Source organism: Erigeron canadensis, chromosome 5 (assembly GCF_010389155.1).
Source record: "Erigeron canadensis isolate Cc75 chromosome 5, C_canadensis_v1, whole genome shotgun sequence".
NCBI lineage: Eukaryota > Viridiplantae > Streptophyta > Magnoliopsida > Asterales > Asteraceae > Erigeron > Erigeron canadensis.
Window position 1 is genome coordinate 2,615,124 of NC_057765.1, and position 12,590 is coordinate 2,627,713.

Here is a 12,590-nt window from a genome sequence, read left to right on the forward strand (position 1 = left end):
TAGAACATATTGAACACCCTCAAAGCTGACCCTGTCTATAATTCGTAACTTGAAAGTAAAGAAGTCTTTGTACGTATGTAGACTGTCAGTGGAGAAGCATATCATTTTCTCATAATTATACTTTACAGCCAAAAACGTTATATTCAATGGCACGTGATTTCCATATGTTTTTATAATGTATCTAAATTAATAAATTACTGATGAACTTGTGGCTTTGCTTTATTAGATTACTTGATAGATAATGTTCAGATAATTCTATAGCTATCAAATGATCTTTCATTTAGTTATTTTATTTAATTAAATGGTATTTGGAATAAGCAACAATCCACTAATTATTTGCAACCAATTTTTATTGACATGCGTATCAGTAGTGTATTGAATTTAACAAAAAAAAAAACATAAATTGTTTGAATTATGAAAATAAAAAAAAGTTCTCTTTTTTCTTTTAACTATTCATGAAAGTTTATTTCAAATGATTCACTTTATAACACGATTCAAGGATTAAAGTGGAAGGAACACCCGGATCCTTCATACCGCATTTGTATTTGCATGCAAAGGGTTTTTGCATTCCAAGAAGATATTTTTGAGCGAAAATAATTAACCACTTGTAAGCCTACATAAATGGGTTAGCCATATTTGAGTTCACAATGGTCAACTCGAATACTTTATTTTTAGAGAAGTTAATCTTCATTCAGGAGACAGTGTATAGGCATGTGATAATTTTGCCCAGGTTCATGACATTAGTGTGTGACCATTCCCCAAAAAAAATTGACATCGTATGCGAATAGGAAAAGAGTTAATGTCACTACACCCTGTACAAATTGTTCAGGCACTTGGTCCCGTTACAATCACATCCAACCATTGAGTTTGCGCCACTCTTTTAGGTATTTATAGTTTTTATTGAGTCGTGCATCCATTTCTCATAGCTCTTTAGAATGCGAGGACGTCTTATGAATTTTCCTTCTCTTTGGGTGAAAATATTCCATAATCAAGTCTTGTGCTTTGATCTAGTAAGATAACCATCTTGAATGTTTGTCTGTTAGATATATTTAGTGAGTCGAAGATATCTTCTATGTTATTCATTGTTATGAGCACGTTAGTGAGTTTTTTACGAAGGCCAAGGTGTCTTTACTTGTTTAAACACAAATTAACTATCAAAGGGGTCCTCGTAGATGTCGTGAAAGACAGCTTGGCCTTAACGAAATAACTCATTAGCTTGTTCATAATGGTGATCAACATTGCAGACGTTGGGCTCACTCAATGTATCTAAAAGGGCAAACCTTCTGTTCGAGCATAAGATTTGATCTTGGAAGGTTTTTCACATAAAGAAAAAAGAAGATGCATAAGAGGTCCCCTCATTTTGAGGAGTCGTGGGAAATGGATACACAACTCAAAGAAAACTACAAATACCTTACAGAATGTTGCAAAATCAAGGGTTTTATGCAACCTGTTACAAAGGGACTAAGTGCCTGAACAATCTGTTCGATCGTTTCGATATTGACTCACTTTTCATTTCCGGTTTTTTAGGGAATGGTCACATACTAATGTCATGAAACTGGGGGAATTCTTACATGCCTATAAATGGTCTGTGGCTAAAGATTAAATTCTCTGAAAGTAAATTATTTGAAATTGGAGGCGACCAAGATGGACTTATGTCTATGGCCAAGATTTCATCATTGTAGTGTGGGCGTTTTCCTTTCAAATATTTAGGCTTACAACTGGGGATGAATATAGGGCTAAGCAAATACTAAGAAACCATGATTAGTTATTTTTGCACAAAGTAGTCTACTTGGAAAGCAAAAACCCTTTCATATGGGGTCGGATCAAACAGGTTTAAAATTAGAATGGTGAGAACAAAAGAATAAGAATCTTATCATCTGATATTTGTTTTAATTTAAACTTTCGTTTTTCAATTAGTTTTAAAATATAACTACCTATCATCATTAATTCTTTTTATGAAGAAATACGTAATAAATTTTTATTTAATTTAATTTGACATCAATCTTGTTTACTTTTATTAAATATAAATTTACGAATGCATTCTTAGATGTAAATATATATGTTGGATGCACATTTCATCCCGATGTTAACTAATAGGGATGCAAAAAAAAAAAAATATGTTTTCAAAACAATTTAGGATGTACAAATCTACAAAAATAAAAGGAGGCATAAATCTCTATCTCCATATATAATAAAACATGATTGTTTTCTATAATTATTTTTAGAAAATTTTGTGATGTAACAAATCCATATTTCACTCTAAATTTTTTTAATTTAATTATGATCTCATACCCTTTACATATTTAATAAAAGTATTAATTTAAAGAAAGAAAAATATCTCTTATATTATATTACAAATAAAATGTTTTTTTTATTTACTTAATGCGGTAGTAACTTTTATTTAAAACTTATTATTGTGTTATTTGATTTATTAACTATATAATTATTGTGTTATTTGAATTATTAGATTTATATCAAAGTAATAATGTTTTAATAACAAACATAATATATTATTTTTAATATATTTTAAAATTTTATAAATTTAAAATTTTAATTAACATGTCCGGGTTAATTAACTAGTTTATATATAGTTTAAAATAAGTGAAGGATTTTATATTTTTTATTTGGGTTATTTATAAAATCATAATATCCATCAAATCCTAATCACTAATGTTTCAGCAGAACTCAATATTAGGAAATACGACCATAAAAATGTGATTACCTTAGAATCCATTGATCTTGGAGATCTTGATGTAAGAAACACTAATAAATATAAAAAGATAGGTAAAATAGTGGCGATAGATATTTTATACCAATATATACATACAGGTGAAACTATCAGATGTGATGGGCCAAATTAACTTATAAGCATTAATAAATAGGTTTGTGCCTATTTTCTTCTTGGTTTGGGCCGACAAAAACGGTCTGTAGCATATATTATATCTTTTAATTCAAACTTTTACATAATTATTTTTTTAAAAAAATTATAGCAATAACAAGATTGATTTTTTTGCCATATATAAACAACAATCACCATAATATTAACCTATTGTCAAAATTCCATTAAATACCTGCCAGGCTGCAATCGTCTTGTTTAGATTATTACTTTTTAATTCCATAAACAATTGAATACGCCTAAAACCCCAATAGGTCGAAATTCTTTGGTGAAAACGCCGACAAATACGCCGACCCTTATTAAACCCGCGCTAACTTCACAACGAATAATAGGTATTATAATTTTATTGCACCTCAAAAAGCAAAATAATTACAGTAAGTGAAACAAAATAGATGTAGTACATAATTAAGATGAAGGTTGTGGCTACAGTTTTTGATTTAGGATTCAAGAATTATTTAAGTTTATGGAAAATGATAATGACAACCCTAAGGGCTGTCACTAACAACTTATTACATGCTTAAAAACTTGTACATTATACATTAAAAATTGCCCCCTGATTTTCCTAACAGCAAGGTACAAATTTTTATGCACTCAATTAATTGTTAATGACAACCCTAAGGGCTGTTATTAGCAAAGCCCTAGGTTTATATAGGGGGAAGAGATAACGAACCTAAGAAACATGTATGGGCTTTTATTTTTGGGCCTTATAACTTTTTTAATATACTCCGTACTACTTTTGTCAAAATTTGTTGTCACACTAGAAGAAAAAAATCGTGATTAAATTATTGAACTTCTTTTATGTTTAAGTAGCATATTTTGGATGGTTGATGTTAAAACTTATTATTATTGAATTTATGTTGTGTTTAAGTTGACATCTTTTTGGAATTACATTGATGTATGAGGGATGGTAATATGTGACTATCTTGTACCTAAGCTTGGGTATAGAACCCCTTACATGTCAATTTTTTAAACCATAAAAATCATGGGGGCCATGTGATTTATTTAATTTGCAACAAATATTTAAAAATTGATATGTGAGGGGATCTATACCTAAGCTTTGTACTTGATAGTCATATATTCACTTTTCCCTTGATATATTTATATCTTGTCAAATATGTGACCCGTTTAGTATTCCGTCTAGTTTTCAGAACATTAACTCTAACCAAGCATTTATGTTCCATGAGTAGCATTACAAAGAAAGAAAAAGGGAGGTGATAAATCTGCAACAACTATTAGCCATCTACAACAAATGTACATGTTTTACTGCACAGTTTACAACTGCATAAAATATATATTGTCGTGAATGACAAATAATAGTCGTAGATATATCATTTCCCAAAGAAAAAAGGGTGCGCCAACAGTATGATAGCGACACATTTTGCTTCTGAGTTGAAAAACTCACGTACCGTTGAAGTCCAATTCATGGGTCCCTGTTAGTATGGCAAGATCGAACCAAACCATTGCCCCCACCAACTTGACTAGCCATCAACCAAGTGGCGCCTTCTTAAACCATACAGTATGGCATTTGGTTTTGTTGTTGAGGCCCATGCTTATTTTCGCTCGCATGTGATTTTCATGCGCAAAAATAAATGACCATATTCACATTTTTCTTATTTTGAGAATTTGGTAGTTAACGATCAAGGTTTCATGCTTTTCTCGTTCACATGTGCAAAATAAATAACCACATTAACATCATTTTGTTGTGAAATTGGCAGTTAACAATGATGCTATGTACTAAAAGTTCAACAATTCCAAATTTTTCCTCCAACCTTCTCCATAATAATCTCACCCTGTAGGCCTATAACTATTTCTTACTTTTTCACCAAATCCCCTCCACTTGGTTGCCTTTCGACATGTGGATTTACTTTTTAAAGTTTTAAAAAGTTGTTGATATATACATTGCAAAAACATCGACCATTAAAGGCTGCTCTTCGGACTAGATTGTTTTCTAAAGGTTGCCTTTTGAGTTTTGAACTCACACTTCAAAGAATCACGCTAGAACACTCTACCATCACAGTTAACCTTTCCCAGAATCAAATTCGTTTCAAAACTCACCTCGCTAAACCCCCTTCTAAAAACTAGGGCGGACTATAATCGACTTGACCCGGAAAAACTAGATTAGGGTTGTATAACTTCGTCATGTCATCCCACCAACATGCCAACCATGAGTTTTTTCCGACTGAGTTCGGGTTTCCATTCGGGTTAACAGCATGGGCGGTACTAAAGGGGGGGAAGGGGGTTCAATGCCTCCCTCCAAATTTAAATTTTGTCATGTATTTTTAAATTTTTCATAAAATTTTAAAAATTTTCTATAGGTTTTTAACATTTTGCCCCTTTTTAGATTTATTTTTCATAAGTTTTTTAAGTTTGTCCCCTTTAAATTTTTTCCTGGTACCGCCTCTGGTTAACAGGCTGACCTATAAACCTGAAAATATCTAAACTTATATAAAGTTTTCTATTAGCTCAACCTACCAAACCATTTCAACCGAACCCAACAACTTGATAACCCCCTAACCCATATCATCATATGGCCATTCGGCTATAAACAACCGAAAAATCCATCAACCCATTAACATAAACTTGACAGCAACATATATTATGGCCTAAAATCTATGTGCTACCCACCATCCCGTTTTGACTCTCAAACCCTGACCAACCCAACAACATGAAAGCAGGGGCAAATCTGGATTTATTTGAAGATGGGGGCTTAATATTTTTTTTACTTAAATGACAAGATTACAAGTTTTCAACCAGGTTTAATGTATTCGGAAATGGATTGAACGTTGAAATGGACTAAAGGGCAACTCAAAGTTAATCAGTCCAATACCAAATACAGCGGGCAATATTGTTATCTTAAAAGTAATAGGAGTATAGTTCAATTACAAGATATATATAAAATAGTTTCAAAATAAAAGATTTAAAACCAAATGTTAGAAATACATTTAATGAAAGATCGGGATAACATGTAGGACATGTAATAACAAATACGAGTAATAAAAATAATAAGGACCATTGATAGAAAACAATAATACGATGCCACTAAAAATACTGCGTAAGTGTTATCATGTCTTTGATTATTCCAAAAAATAGGTTGAGAGTAGGCCATTAGAGTTAGGGAACTTAGGGGATAGGAATAGTAAAAAAAAAATGATAACATTAATTTTTTTAGTGGGTATTATATTATTTTTTTGAGAAAATCACAATTTTCGTCTCTCAAGTTGGCAAGATTTTCAGTTATTGTCCTTAAGTGAATTAATTACAGAAAAAACCTTGAAGTTAGTTAATTTTTTCAATTCACACTCCGCGACTAAACGTCGTCAATTTAATCCGTTAAATGAGGTGCATATTCGTCATTCGCCATGCTTCCCTTCTTCTTCCACACTCGAAAGCATTTCCAGAATGTATTTCAATCATCATCATAATAAATTCTTTTGTTTGTATAATAAAATTAAAACCCATAAATCAAATACATAATGAAATCTATATATATGATCCAACAAACCAATCACAATAAAATACTCCAAAGTTTTTTTTAATCCAAATCTCATCTCATTTCTTTGATCATCTGTTTGACCAATATTGTAATACATGCCAAAAGAAAAAGTTACTTCATTTTCAATTTTGTTTCTTCCAACCATTCTAACACTTCAACAACAACACTTTAAACATGAAATTAAATTTGAACCATGTATATTCTGTGTAGATCTAACGAAGATCTGAAGAGACAAAAGAGTAGAAAAGAAACATATCTATAGCCACCAATATGTCCAGCAACAAACCCTAACCCAATACTGACACATCTGGGGGAAAAAAAAAACTAAATGAATCTATGTATAAATCTGGAAATCAAGAGAGGAAGGTAAAAAGAGGTTTTTAGAGGTATACAAGATCTGGAATCTAAAAGATCGATTTTTTTTTCTTACTTTAGATCAAACAAATCATTTTTGGTAATCCTTTGGATGTGTCGAGATCATCCGCCGGTGTTGCAAGCCGGAAGTTACAAACCACGGACATCACCATCACCTCCTCCATATCCGCTACCATCATCACTTTTGTTTTCTTGATCTCATGTTTTTTTTCTTGATAAACAAAATAGTTATAGATATGGTGGTGATTATGATGTTTAGTGAAAGAAAAAGACTATGAAAATGGAGAGAAGTATGGAATCCAAATGTAAGTATATCTGTTGACTCTTGTAATATATATATATATATATAGGGTAACACTCCGGTGAGAACAATCTTAAAATAAGAACGGTAAGAACACTTAAAAAACATCATTTTGATGCATTAAAAGTTCATAAAACTAACATAGTGCTTAACTAATTATCATTATTTAAGTGTATAACAACACATTGGCATGTCAAAATCAAGAAAATCATGTTTTTTGTTTTGTGCATCCATCTTGGATGTATTATGTACATATATGTATTATGTACAGTAGACTTGAGGGTTTTATTGGATTGAAAATAGTTGGTTTTATAAATTTGAATAATGATATTATGAAGATCCGGTAGTGTTGAGTATGGAAAAAAAGAAGGATAACGAAATGATGAATCTGCCCTTCACTTAACAGATGAAATAGACGGCGTTTGGTTGCGGAGTAAAAACTGAAAAAATTTACCAACTTTAAGGGCTTTTTTGTAATTAATTCACTTAAGGGCAATAACTGAAAATACTGTCAACTTAAAGGACCAAAAATGTAATTTTTTCTTTTTTTTTTGTCTAAGGTTTTTATTGTTTCATTATTTGTTATTACAAGCCCTTCATATTGTTATCATGATCTTTCATTGAACTTATTTAAAGATTTCGTTTTAAATCTTTTATTTTTCCAACTATTTTTGATATATCTTGTAATTAAATTATATTATATAAATTTAATATAACAATATTGTCTGCTTATTTGGTATTTGACTAGTTAAACTTTGAATTGTCCTTTAGTTCATTTCAGCGAATTGTCCTTTAGTTCCAGAAAAGAAAATGACGATTCCACCATTGCTTTTTTCTTCATTTCCCCTCCTTTTTCACCAACAATTTCTTTCAAATTAGCATTCTTCAATTCCAGTTTTCTATGCCATTCTCTTCTTCTTTTCTATTCTCCTGAAGTTCGTGAGCTATTGATTAAATTGGAAACCCTAATTTTAAAAATTGGGGGTTTTGACTGCTACGATCTTCTAGTGACTGCTATACTAATAGAATGCCAAATAGAAGAACACCGTCATCTAGAAGAGCTGCTACGCCAAAGAAATACAAAGATACTACTTATTCTCTGAATCAGGAGAAACGAAAGGGTGATAAATCTCAGAGTAAAGATGTGCTCAATAGCCAAGGTTCTGTTGAAAAAGATCTTAATGTAGAATCTGAAAAAGAAGTGACAAATGAACTTGTTACTGATATTGGAGTGAATGGAGAAGAAGCAATGATTAGCAATGTAAGTACTGATCTTGATAATAACAATATTGCTGATAAACAAGATTGTGGATCGATTGTAGGTGATCAGTATGTTAATCCTAGTGGTGGCGGGGTACAAACATCACGACCTACTGATGGTAATGAGGATGACGTTGGTACATCTAAAACTGATGTAGTAGTCGACGAAGTGGAAAAGAAACAAGGTGGGAATGATGCTAATGTTGGGCAACCAGTTAATGATAATGCAAAACAATCCCAAGGTAAGCCTCTTCACAGTAATGTATTGTTGAATAATGAAACAAATACTCAACGAAAAACTAATGTAGATAATGAGAAAACCAGTAGCCAAAAAACCGTTTCTTACGCGGCTAAGGTGCAAGCTACTACCGAAATTAAGAAGGTCAACTTTAGGTTACTAGTGCCTAAAGAAACAGTCGACAATGTGGATGTGGGTATTCCTAGAGAGTCTGTTAAGCAGGTGCAGAGCAGGTTTGAACATGTTCTATACGGTTACTTTTTAGGTGATAGGATGGCGTATCCAGTTGTTAAGTACTTTGCTAGAACCTCTTCGGTTTAACAAAAGTAATGATGAATGTAAATGGATTTTTCTTTTTCAAGTTTAATGCAAAGGAAAGACTGAATACGATATTATCAAAGGGGCCATGGTTAATTTGTGGTTCTCCAATATTTCTTAATGTCTGGACCCCGAACACGATGCTAAAGAAAGACGATATAAAACAGGTAGTCGTTTGGGTAAAGCTACACGATATACCACTTGCTGCATACTCTGATGATGGATTAAGTTTGTTGGCTTCAAAACTGGGTACCCCCAAAGCGTTGGATAGTTATACAAGTGCTATGTGCTTAGATTCTTGGGGGAGGAGCAGCTATGCTCGTGCATTAATAGAGTTGAATGCTGATAATGAGTTGAAAAATACTTTAGTTGTGGCAATACCTAATATGGAGGGTGAGGGATTTACAAAAGGGACCATCAAGGTGGAATACGAATGGAAACCACCTAGATGTTCCTCGTGCTGTGTTTTTTGCCATCATAATGATAGCTGCCCAAAAGCGATTGAGGTGGCAAAGAAAGTTGTAGCTTGAGTTGATGAAGAAGGGTTTACGGAGGTGAAAGGAAGGAAGAAAGCAGGTAATAAGGCAGGCTTTCATCTTAATAAACAAAAAGCTAAAGTAGAGTATAGGCCTGTTGTTAAAACCAAAGTGGGATCGGATATATCGAGGACTTCCACTGCTGGTACAGTACCTACTGCTGGTACAACACCTACTACTTGTACGGCACCTACTGCTCCGATTTCCACTAGTAACCCCTTTGGCATGTTGAATATGGAAGATGGACCAGTTGAGAAAGCGGAAATTAGAGAAAAACAAGCTCCAAAAACATGTGAAAATTCGTATGCTTACAATGTCACTGTTGATTCAGACAGTGAAGAGGTGATAGAAATATTAAATGAAACTTCCGAGGTTATGATGTCTGGAACTAGTAAGATGGTAACCAATACAGGGGCAAGCACTCCTGCGGTAAGGGTTTCCAATGGGTAGTTTAGCCTCATGGAACATAAGGGGGTTGAACCGCCCCCTGAAACAAAGTGAGGTTCGACAGGTCGTAAAGGAGAATCAGTTGAACTTGTGTGCTATCCTAGAGTTTCATGTGGACGTCTCGAGACTATTCAATATATGTAAAAAGATTTGTGGGTCATGGGATTGGACTTCTAATGGTGGTATGTGCAACAAAGGTACTCGAATAATTCTTGGGTGGAATACTAGTGTAGTTGATGTAATGGTTCTATCACAATCTGATCAGGTCATTCATATTCAGGTAATCTATAAACTCGACAAAAAAGCATTCTTTTGTTCTTTTATTTATGCTGATAATTACAGATTGGAAAAGAGAATTACAGATTGGAAAACCATTTCTCTCTCTTTTGTTGGGAGGCTACAATTGATTGTTTCGGTCCTTTCTTCGATGCATGTCTATTGGTCCTCAGTGTTTATTTTGCCTGCTCGTGTGATTAAAGACCTTGAAAAGTTGATGCGTGGGTTTCTATGGTGTCAAGGTCCTATGCAAAAAGGGAAGGCTAAGGTGTCATGGAAAGCTACGTGTGTTCCGAAGAGTGAAGGAGGTTTAGGTATTAGACGCATAGCAGAAATGAATAAAGCCCTCATGACTTCCCATATCTGGAGCATTCTTAATAGGCGGGAGTCTTTATGGGTTGCTTGGATCCATGATTATAAACTAAAGGGCCGCATTTCCCGGCTCGAACAGATAGTAGTTGGGGCTGGAGAAAGATTCTTTACATGAGGTCGACAATTAAAAATCACATTAAAATGAGAATTGGAAATGGTAAGAACACGTCTGCTTGGTTTGATGCTTGGAGTGAGAGTGGTCCGTTATGTGAAATTGTGACTCCTAGGGAAATTAAAAATGCTGGTCTCACACTGGAAGCTAAGGTTGCGGACATTTGTAGGAATGGTGAATGGGTCTGGCCTAATGCGTGGTATGTTAAATATCCCAGTTTAATGAATGAGCATGTCCCTCACCTTGATCAAAATAAAAACGATGAAGTTATTTGGATAGACAATGCAAAAGTTGAACAACCATACACAACAACTATTGCATGGAACTCCATACGATGTAATGAGCAGAAGGTGGCATGGATGGATTTTGTTTGGTCCCCTCACAATATACCGAGGCATTCATTTCATTTGTGGTTAATAATGCGTAGGAAACTTTTGACACAAGACAGAATCATCAAATGGGCATCGGCAAGAAGAAATAACATGAATATGATGTGTTGTGCATTGTGTAAAGCTAATTATGATTCACATAACCACTTGCTTTTTGAATCTCCTTTTTCAACGCAGGTTTGGTTAAAAGTTAGGGATATGGGTGGATTGCAACACCTTCCACCCCTCCTAGACGTTATAATGGACTGGATGAATCTTCGTGCGAAATCAAGATTGATAGCAAATGTGGTGGGGAGACTCCTTGTTGCTTCAACGGCTTATTTCTTATGGCAAGAAAGAAATAATAGGATGTTCAATGACCAAGCTCGTCCTCCTGATCTGTTTTGTGAAGTAATTACATCTACTGTTCGGTTAAAGCTTATGACATTCAAGTTCCAAAAGACTACTCGGGTGATCCATATGCTTGAGGCGTGGGGTATCTGTGGTGATTCTGTCTTTATCAATGACTGATGCTCTGCTTTACCTTTTGGTTTAATCCAATGTGTATGCTATGTCAATTGGTATTAACATAAAGGTAGATTGGTGTTTGGCTTTGATTCACTAGGTTTTATTTGTTAACATATATATATAGTATGAATTAGTATGGTAGGTCCACCATGCTACTTGTAATGAACCGTTTTGATAGTTGTTATAATACAAAGTCGTCGGGGTAACCCTTTACCCAAACGAATCTAGTTCTGAATATATTAAACCTAGTTTAAAACTTATAGCCTTAAGTAAAAAAAGATTAATAGGGCCCCATCTTTGAATTAATTTGGAATTGCCACTGGTCTGGGTTAATGGGTTGTGAGTTAGGGTTGATTTTTCAACCATGAAATTCAAAACCAACCATCTGTTTTGCCTTTTAGTGGCTTGTAACGAATACATCCATGCAGTGGCGGCCCTGAGAAATTATGTGCCCAGTCCGAGCCTTAAAAAAATGCCCCATACTCTTAGAAATCCAATTATATAAGCAAAAGTTCTTTTTTATAATTTAGACGTTATAACAATAAAAATGTTATTTCTTATTTATTTATTGTTTTGATCTAATTAAAACTTATATTAAAGTCGGAGATGAATAAATAAAAAGATTTTCAATCAAATGAAAATCTTAATAATATCAAACTATATTCTAAAGAAATCACCAAAATATGATCACGAAATAAAAAGTAATAATAACTAATCAAGAAAAGATCATTAACAGAATCATATATTTAAGAACTAAGAGTAAAAGTAAATTTTTTTGATGTTACTTCTAGTATTTTAGAACATAATATGAATCCTTTATAGATGGAAAACTGCCAAAAAGATTTACTTTTTATCTTATAAATTTCATTTAGATGTTTAATTATTAATTAAAGTAAATTGGTATAACCTATTAGTAAGGACATAACTTTGTACGTATATACATATTTAGTTTCTAAAATATTGTATATTAATAATTTTAAAATTAACTTGTTATTAGAATCACATATATCTATATCTATATGATATAATACACCTCAAAAAATTCTTATCATAGCTGAGAGGTTGAGCAC

The 12,590-nt window shown here is 33.1% G+C and overlaps 1 protein-coding gene and 1 long non-coding RNA gene across 2 annotated transcripts; one reads left to right on the forward strand and one right to left on the reverse strand.

Annotated features, from left to right (window-relative positions):
• Positions 1-6,481: 6,481 nt before the first annotated feature.
• On the reverse strand, positions 6,482-7,057 carry LOC122598810. Its single transcript, XR_006323735.1, has 2 exons — positions 6,820-7,057; positions 6,482-6,696 (listed from the first exon to the last, which is right to left on the reverse strand). It is a non-coding gene; the product is annotated as an uncharacterized LOC122598810 (long non-coding RNA).
• Positions 7,058-10,653: 3,596 nt separating this feature from the next.
• Positions 10,654-11,523, forward strand: LOC122599522. Its single transcript, XM_043772049.1, has one exon. The coding sequence runs from the start codon at positions 10,654-10,656 to the stop codon at positions 11,521-11,523; it is 870 nt and encodes a 289-aa protein (XP_043627984.1).
• The last annotated feature ends 1,067 nt before the right edge of the window (positions 11,524-12,590 follow it).

Excerpts from the sequence above, each read along its gene's own strand:
- LOC122599522 (XM_043772049.1), top strand. The coding sequence starts at position 10,654 with ATGAGAATTGGAAATGGTAAGAACACGTCTGCTTGGTTTGATGCTTGG.